Here is a 9,273-nt window from a genome sequence, read left to right as displayed (position 1 = left end):
TGATTTTTATCTTATTCTTATTTTTTGGGGGTGAATGAAGTCTTCCCTGGTGTTTCCATTCAAGAGGAACCAGGTGCTTCAGAGTCCAGACACATCCATGTGATGCTCCCCACCTGCCTATCGATGGACAGCACATTCTTAAGTTCAGATAATGGATGGGGTTCATCAAACACTGTCATAAACAAGAGATCACAATCACTGCAGCCTAGACAACAGAGGAACACACAAACTAAGGAAAAACAAATAGTATTCATGGGACACCCATGAGGGGGTAGTTTCACAAACCTGAATCCTTATGACAGACCTATGAAGACAGACATTATATCCCCAGCCCTTCAGTCACATTTCCGACCACTTAAAGTGCTGTCAGGAGCTTAGAGAACAGAATTTTCCATGGAAACTTTTCTTTATGGCATTCTTCAGCTCCTTATTCCTGAGACTGAAAATGATTGGGCTAAGAAAGGGGGTGAAGAGCGTATAGGTGGTGCCCATCAGAGTGTCAATGTCCAAGGCATGGGTGCCCTTGGGCTTCAGGTAGATGATGGAGGCGAAGCCGTAGTGCACCACCACCACGGTGAGGTGGGACACGCATGTGGAGAAGGTCTTGTGCCGACCCTCCGCTGAGGGGATCCGCAGGATGGCAGCCACAATGAAGGTGTAGGAGAGGATGATGAGGCACAAGCAGCCCAACAGAGCTGTGACACACACCAGGATCACCCCCAGCGTGACAGAGGAAGTCTCCTTCCCACAGGCCAGCTTCAAGACGGAAAGCACGTGGCAGCCAATATGGTGGATCACATTAGACCCACAGAAGGTGAGGTGAAATACTAACAAGGTCAATGTCATCCCTATGACTGAGCCACCAGCCCAGGACCAGGCCACCAGGCAGGCACAGCCACGGGGGCTCATGAGCACACTGTAGCGCAGGGGGTGGCAGATGGCCACGTAGCGGTCATAGCCCATGACGGTGAGCAGGAAGGAGTGTGTGAAGCCAAACGTGAAGGAGAAGAACATCTGCCCGGCACAGGCCATGGAGCTGATGGAGTGATCGGTGGACAACAGGTCGGCCAGCATGCGCGGGATAACAGCAAAGGTGTAGAGGATCTCAGAGATGGAGAGGGCGCACAGGAAGAGGTACATGGGCGTGTGGAGGCTGTGCTCACTCCAGATGGTGCCCATGATGAGCAGGTTGCCCAGCAGCGTGAACAGGTACATGAGCAGGATCAGCAGGAAGATGGCAGGCAGGAGCTGCTGCGGGAAGGTGGAGAAGCCGAGGACGATGAATTCAGACACCACGCTGTGGTTCTGAGCAGCCATGGGTGCTGCATCTGGTCACATCAGGGACACAATGAAGGCAGAGCGGTTTATCCCATGAATGACAAGGATGGTTCAGCTCCAGACAACCTGTCATGTGATTCATCACATGAATAAACAAATAAAGAACTATCTTAGAAGTCGATCAATCACGGTGGGAATACATTTCCTAACATTTGACTCTTCTTCATGATTTATTATGGAGGTGTTGTTTACATATGACACTGAATTAGTTTAAGGTGTACAACACAAGGATTTTGATATATGTATATTTTTAAAGAGCATTTTCTTAGATGAAGAAAATAAAAATCAGTGAGAATGTTTGCTCTGTTGAATTAGGTGCTGGTTGTATACACATGTCAAAATGCAGTGAGCTGCACACTAAGATTTGTGCACTTTAATTGTATGTATCTCAAAACCGTATTTGTTTTTATTTTAATTATTTTAAAGGGTCGCTCAAACTGTTAAGAAAAAGAATAAAGAGCATCTTCTCAATATGAAATGGAATGTGACTTTCTTAGCTAGATAAGAGCATATACCACAAAACTAGCAAATAGTATACTCAGTGAGGAAACTATAGGTACATTATTTTAGAATTGAACAAGCCAAGGGTACTCACTGTCTCTGCTGTTCTTAGCATGGAACTGAAAGTCACAGGCAGCTCTGTAAGGGAAGAAAAAGAAAGAAGGCATATAAGGACTGGAAGGCAAGAAACGTGGTCACATACCCAGAAATGGTGCAAGAATCAAGACATAACATATCAGAACAATAAGGGAACACAATACTGCAGACTAGATTAACTTACAAAAAAAATCAGTATTACACCAGTAATAACGATTCCCAGTATAGGACTAAAGTAAAAAGAAAGAAAACATGCCCAATATTGACACAAACTATAAAGAAACAGCTCTCAACCATTTTGGTGTCAGGATCCCCTTACACTAAGAAATGATTAAAGTCCTAGAGAACTTTTATTTTCATTCATTATAACTACATATTTTTTTAACATAATTCAAAATTAACACTGAGAATCTTCAAAATATTTACTATTAGCCCCTTTAAAAGAATAGTAAATGATCAACCTATTACATGCTAATGTGAATAACAACTTGTAGGAAAGTAAGTGCATTTTCAAGAAACAAATAGTAAGGATAGTGGCTTTGTTTTACACTTTAGCAAATGCATCCAGTGTCTGGGTTGATAGGAGACAATTTGATGCTTTATCTGTTTCTGGGTTTTCAGCCTGTGGTTTCCGCATCCCCTTTGCTTAACTAGACAGAATTCTGTCTACTCTGGGCTGACAGAGGATGGCTCACCCACGGTGCTGGGCAAACATCCCACGTCACGGGAAAGCATGCAGCTGCCCCAGGACCTCCCGTTCAGGTCGGCAGGGGCCCCATCCGCCCCAGCCAGGGGTAAGCCTGCAGCAGTTTCTCAACTGCAGCACTGGGGACAGTTGTGGCCAGGTAATTCTCTGGGGTGGTGGTGGCCCTGTGCATTATGCAACCTTTAGTAGCATCCCTGTTCTCAACTTACCAGTCACTACTAGCGTTCCCACCTCGATGAGTCACGACACCCCAGAATGTCTCCAGAGGTGCTCGAATGTCCCCTGGGGCACATCACTCCTGGCTGAGAGCTGTTGACCTTAAAGCTGCAAAGGGTATATCAGCTGGTGAAGCACTGGGGACCCAGAGTGGGCAGCCTGAGAAGACCCCCAGCAGCCTCCCAGAGGCAAGACCTGGTCTTAGTACCCTCTCGCCAGCCCTGACCCCATCCCCAGGCTGGGCAGCGCTACCCACCAGGGTCTGATTCTGCCCACTTGCCGTCTCTCTCCTGGGCCCCCCAGCCTGGACCGCCTCTTGCGGGAAGCAGCCCGCAGCGGGGGGTGGGCAGGAGCAGCTCTCCCGCTTGATGCTGTCAGCGGGGCTCCAGGCAGGTGAGGGGCAGGCCTCAGGGCTCCCAGGACTGGTGCTGTGCGATTTATCCCTGCTGCAGACTTCCCAGCAGGCTGCTCCTGGGCACCCCCAGAACACCAGCAGGGAAGGGCTGTCCCCGCGGTCTGGAGAGGCCACAGGATCATCAGAGGGCCTTTGGGGCCTGCAGTCCCCACTTCCCCCAGCTCCCCAGGCACAGCAAAGGCTCCCCACTCTCTCTGCCCTGAGAGGCCTCTGCCCCTGCTGAGTCTTGGGGGAGAAGGGCTGGAAAGAGATGCCCTCAGCCTCTTGGGATCGAGGCAGGTCAGAGGGAAGGCAGGAGCTGGAGGAGCCCAGAGACGCATCCAGGGCTGTGCCCCGGGGTGGGAGCAGCTGGAACTCTTCCCAGAATAAGGGCCATTTGGAGCTGGGCCTTGGAGAGCGCTTGTCTTGGGCAATAGCGGTGTGCAGTGTCTCCTGGCCAAACCGGAGAGTTCTCCTGGCATCTCAGTCAAGTTCTGTCTTCTCCCTGTTGTCCTGGTGATCCAAGCCAGGCGTCTGCATCAGCATATGCCTCTCTGTGATACAACGAAACAGAGATATTTGATCTTTTGGTGCTGCCCGTGGGTCCTGACCCTCTGATGGCAGCGTCTCTTGAATGTTAATGGGATGCCTGGTAGCTGTGCGTTTATCTTTATAATATAAACATCTGCCTTCAGCTCAGAAATCTGGCTTCACCTTCAGTTAACAGTTAACACCCCAGAAGTCCCCCTCCCTGAGCAGCAGACATAGTGGATTCCCAGCACCAGCATGGGGGGCACACGGACCTGACGTTCTGCATGACGCCCTCAACTCACATGTTGTGTGACCTCCGTCAGCACTGCTCCTCTGCATCGCGGGGGCACCATGGGGAGCCCCTGACCTCTCAGTGTGGCATCTTGAGGTAACGTGCCTCCAACACATCCCAAATAGATAGACATTAACACAGTCATGAGAGATTGATGTTTTACCAGAAGTATATGGGGAAAGAGTTATCGTAAGATTTCAGAAAGCAATGTCCTTATAACACGCTTTATGTTCTTGCCCAAGAGCTGAACCCTCTTTTCATTCTCTCTCTGGCCCTTGCTCTGCTCTGCAGGCTGACGTCCTTCCCTCAACTCAGCTCAACACATAAAACCTCCCTTAGACTCCCTCACTCCTGAAGGCAGTAATGAGCAAACCATTTTCTCAGAAACAAAGTTTATTTTCTTTTGTACTCTTGTTATTATTAAAAACATGATATAATAATAAAACATAAGAGGCAGTGCTTGATAATAAAGGCCTAGTGTTGGTGCATTTATTAATGTCTTTGCATTTGCTTTACGTATTTTAATGGGGGAGATAAAAATCTTCCCTTGCTTGTCCATGAAAGAAAGATCAGTGCCCAGACACGTGCCTGGTATGCTCGCCACCTGCCCAAGGACGGGTAACACATTAGGCACAGATAATGGTGTCACGGGGCTGAATCTGCTCCCCTCAGGTCTTGTCCCCACTGCAACAAAGAATTGAAAGGCAGAGACACAGTGGTGGAGTTGAGTGAACGTTTTATCTGAATGCAGTCCAAGGGAGAAGCAGGCCAAGGTCAGGGTAGACCAAGCCCTCCATCCTGTTAGGCGGGAGGCCTATATATATTGCATCCTGGTTAGGGGGCACCTCTTTGGCTGACAAGGTGGGGTTATTTGATGGACAGGTCCATCCACACAGCCACCCCTCTCAGTGCGCATGTCCTTCCCCCAGGCTGAGGTGTGGTTCTGGCAGTTCTCAGTTCCGTGCCCACCGGGTTGGCATCTGGTTGGGGAGGGAGTGATCTCCCTGCAAAGCCTTTGCTGTCTTCACGTGGGACTCCCTCCCTGGGCAGGGTGTGGGTAGCTTTTCCTTTGAACCGTATCTGGGTGGCTTCTTCTCTGAGCCTTATCTTCCCCTTTTCTGGCTGCTTACGTCTGTCTTTCCACCTAACATTCCTAACGCTACCACCAAACTGGCCATCAGGAGCTCAGGGCACAGACGTTTCTGCAGAAGCTGTTCCTTATGGCATTCTTCAGCTCCTTATTCCTGAGGCTGAAAATGACTGGGCTAAGAAAGGGGGTAAAGACGTTATAGGTGGTGCCCATCAGAGTGTCACTGTCCATAGCCTGGGCACCCTTGGGCCTCAGGTAGAAAATAGAGGCAAAGTCACAGTGCATGACCACCACGGTGAGGTGGGACACATACGTGGAGAAGGTCTTGAGCTGGCCCTCAGCACAGGGATCCTCAGGACGGCAGCCACGAGGGAGACAGAGGAGAAGATGATGAGCAATTAGCAGCTTTATCGTATCTCTGATACACACCAGGATCACACCCACAGTGACCAAGGATATCTCCTTCCCACAGACCAACCTCAAGAGGGAAAGCACATGGCAGAGAAAATGATGGATCGCATGAGACCCAGAGAAGGTGAGGTGAAACACTATCAAGGTCACCATCATGCCCAACACTGAGCCACCAGCCCAGGACCAGGCCACCAGGTGGGCACAGCCAAGGGTGTCATGAGCATGTTCTAGCATAGCAGCTGACAGGTCATAACCCAGGGCCATGAGCAGGGAGGAGTGTGGAACACCAAATGTGAAGAACATCTGCCCAGCACAGGCCGTGTTGCTGATGGAGCGGTGGGTGGAGAGCAGGTCGGCCAGCATGTGCGGGATGATGGTGAAGGTGTAGAGGATCTCAGAGACAGAGAGGGCGCACAGGAAGAGGTACATGGGCGTGTGGAGGCTGTGCTCCATCCAGACGGTGGCCATGATGAGCAGGTCGCCCAGCAGCGTGAAAAGGTACATCGGCAGGGTCAGCAGGAAGAAGGCAGGCAGGAGCTGCTGTGGGAAGGTGGAGAAGCCGAGGACGATGAATTCAGACACCACGCTGTGGTTCTGAGCAGCCATGGGTGCTGCATCCGGTGAAATCAGAGACAGGACGAAGGCACAGCGGTTTATCCCATGAAGGACAAGGATGGTTCAGAATGAGACGACCTATCATGTGATTCATCACATGAATAAACAAATAAAGAACTGTCTTAGAACTACATCAGTCAAAGTGGGAATACATTTCCTAACATTTGACTCTTCTTCATGATTTATTATTAAGATAAAAGACTGAAAAGAACAACAGATACAAGTACCAAGCGCATCCCATGAAGCAGGGTATGACACATACCTGCAAACAGGTAAAAGAAGGCCCTATTTCTCACCAAATGTTTTTTTGAAAATGTAGTTAGCTTCCTGAAAATATATTACTTATGTTCATGTATAGTAGATTGATGACTGTTCTTTTAAATATACTAATGTCTAAATTTTAAAAAATTCTCAGTGTTAATTTCTAATGTGCTATGAAGTGATAGTTATAATCCACCCCACCAAAATCCTTCAAAGATCGCACTAGTTTTTTAGTCCAATGGGATTTTGAGGCAAAAATGTTTTAGAACTGTTTATAGTTGTGTCATTCTTGGGAATATTTTCTTACATTTTAGTTAATTTCTTTACTTTGAGTGGTTATTAGTAGTGTGGTGCTATGAGAAATACTGGTCTTTTGTAACTTGATCTTGTCTTGGGTAGCATTGCATTCCCTTATCGTTCTAATATATTATGTCTTGATTCTTGTACTTTTTCCAGGTAGATGACCATGTTTCTTGCCTTCCAATCCTTATATGCCTTCTTTCTTTTTCTTCCCTTACAGCGCCGCTCATAGCTTTCAGTTCCATGCTAAGAACAGCAGAGACAGTGGGCACCCTTGGCTTGTTCCAATCCTCACATAATGCATCTAAAATTTCCCCACTAGTATATTTTGCTGAAGTATAATGTTATGTAGATTAATGACATGTATCCTGGTTACTACAATGTTCTTCAAGCTTTTATAAACTATTCTTCTTTATCCCTCGGTGTGTGTACATGTGTGTGCACGTGTGCAATTTTTGAATTTCAGTATGCATTAAAAACCAAGACTATTTTCTTTCACAGACAAAATAACCAACTCACCCCTTAAAAATGAATAAATTGATAATAATGCCTTAATATTGTTCATTCCTAATCATTCTTTCATGCTATTATAAAATTTTCTCTAATTGCTTTAAAAACACCGTACAATTCCTTTGTCTAATTCAGGATCCGATCTAGGACGCTATATTGCATCAAGTTGTTTTGTCCCTTGAATTTCTCTTCATCTTTTTCATTACACCGGTTTACAGATGAGAGCAGGCCAATAGTTCTGTGGAATGTTCCACATTCTGCATTTGTCTAATTGCTTCTGCATGGTGTTCCTCCAACCTCTGCACACCGATCATTCTTTCCGTGTGGCAATGGGCACATTTTCCATCTGATTCCTGTTTCGTGGTCTCATCACTGATTACTGAGTGAATGTTCTGTTTCACACTGGCAGAGATGTCCTAGGCTTACTTCCATGCCCAGACCATTTCTCCAGGAATCCTTGTTCCTTTGAGTGACATATGGTAATAAAAACATTGTAATTATTGTTTCCTGAAGTTCCATTTTTTCCAGATTTCAAGACTACTGCCTCAGCATTCAATTGATACATATTTTTTGGCATATATTTGTCCATCCTTTATTTTCAAAATTTCTGTTCCATTCCTTTAGAATAGTAAATACAAAATATAAAATAAGATGACAGAAAGGAATATCAATAAAACCATATTACAATAAATATAAGGGGGTTAATCAATAAAAAGACAGAGACTCTCAGAGAAGAAAAATTGACTCCAAGTTCCAAATATATGTTTTCTAGAACAGACACACTCTTTAAAAGAATATGACTGTAAATGTCTATGGCTATCATTAATGGTTACAAACCTGAGATTTTTTTATTTTAGTCACTGTTAATAAAAACTAAGTAGTCAAACTATGTCTTCAAAATGTAATATACTGATCTCATTTTACCTTTATCGCAGTACTGTATGGTAAGAAGTATAACGATTTAACCATATTACTGATGAAGTCTATGAGACCCACACAAGTTAAGCAATTATTCAATAGTACAGAGATCTTAAATTGCCACTTAATCTATGTGAGAGGCTATATTTCAACCACTGTGCCTTCATTGTATCCCTGATGTGACCAGATGCAGCACCTGTGGCTGGTCAGAACTATAGCGTGGTATCCGAGTTCATCCTCTGTGTCTTCTCTATCCTCCCTCAGCAGCTCTGATGTACATGGTCCTTCCTGAATGGACAAGCAAGCGAAGATTTCATCCCCACCCCCAGAAAAAATTAGAATAAGCAAAAACAAAGGTAACAATAAATGCCACAGGTGTCAAGACTTTTAAATGTATCAAGCACCATGTCTGATATGTTATAATTATTAGCTCCTTAATTATAACCAATATACAAAAGAAAATAGTCTCCAAGAAAATGGTTTACTACTTATAGTTCTTCACTGCCTTTGGAAGGCCAGGGAGATTTTTTATGTTGAGGAGATTTAAGTGAAGGCTGTTTGAATGCAAGAGAGAGACTGTGTAGGCTACTAGGAATGGAATCCTTAATTGATCTGAATATTAAAAGTATTTTTTTATTTTTTTAAAGTATATTAAACAAAACCTGGATGGGAGGGGGGAAAAGGAGATTGGTAACAGGCAATTTGCCTAAGGGGGGTGGTGTGGGGAAGATGGTGGAGGAAGAGAGGAATGAAAGGGGGGAGAAAGAGACAGAGGTAAGAGGGTTCAGCCCTTGGGCAAGGACATAAGGCTTGTTAAAAGGCATTGCTATCTGACATTTTATGGAAATCTTTTCCCTATATAATTTTAATAAAACACCAATTTCTCTTACGTTCCATCTATTTGCGGATGTGTTGGAGGCAGATGCTACCTCATGATGCCACAGTGAGAGGTCAGGGGCTCCCCACGGTGCCCCCACGATGCAGGTGAGCAATGCTGGAGGTCACGTGTCATGTGAATGAGGGTGTCTCATGGGACTTCAGGTCTCTGTGGCTCCCATGCTGGTGTTGGGAATCCACTATGTCTGATGCTCCAA

General features: G+C 45.8%; 1 protein-coding gene and 1 pseudogene across 1 annotated transcript; both read right to left on the bottom strand.

Annotated features, from left to right (window-relative positions):
• Positions 1 to 366: 366 nt before the first annotated feature.
• On the bottom strand, positions 367 to 1,317 carry LOC118917617 (olfactory receptor 10H4-like). Its single transcript, XM_036895657.2, has one exon. It carries the CDS (start codon positions 1,315 to 1,317, stop codon positions 367 to 369), a length of 951 nt encoding a protein of 316 aa, XP_036751552.2.
• Positions 1,318 to 5,251: 3,934 nt separating this feature from the next.
• On the bottom strand, positions 5,252 to 6,181 carry LOC118917621 (olfactory receptor 10H3-like; annotated as a pseudogene).
• Positions 6,182 to 9,273: the final 3,092 nt, after the last annotated feature.

Source organism: Manis pentadactyla, chromosome 12 (assembly GCF_030020395.1).
Source record: "Manis pentadactyla isolate mManPen7 chromosome 12, mManPen7.hap1, whole genome shotgun sequence".
In the NCBI taxonomy this organism is placed as follows: Eukaryota; Metazoa; Chordata; class Mammalia; order Pholidota; family Manidae; genus Manis; species Manis pentadactyla.
This window is presented reverse-complemented; position numbering and strand designations above follow the sequence as displayed.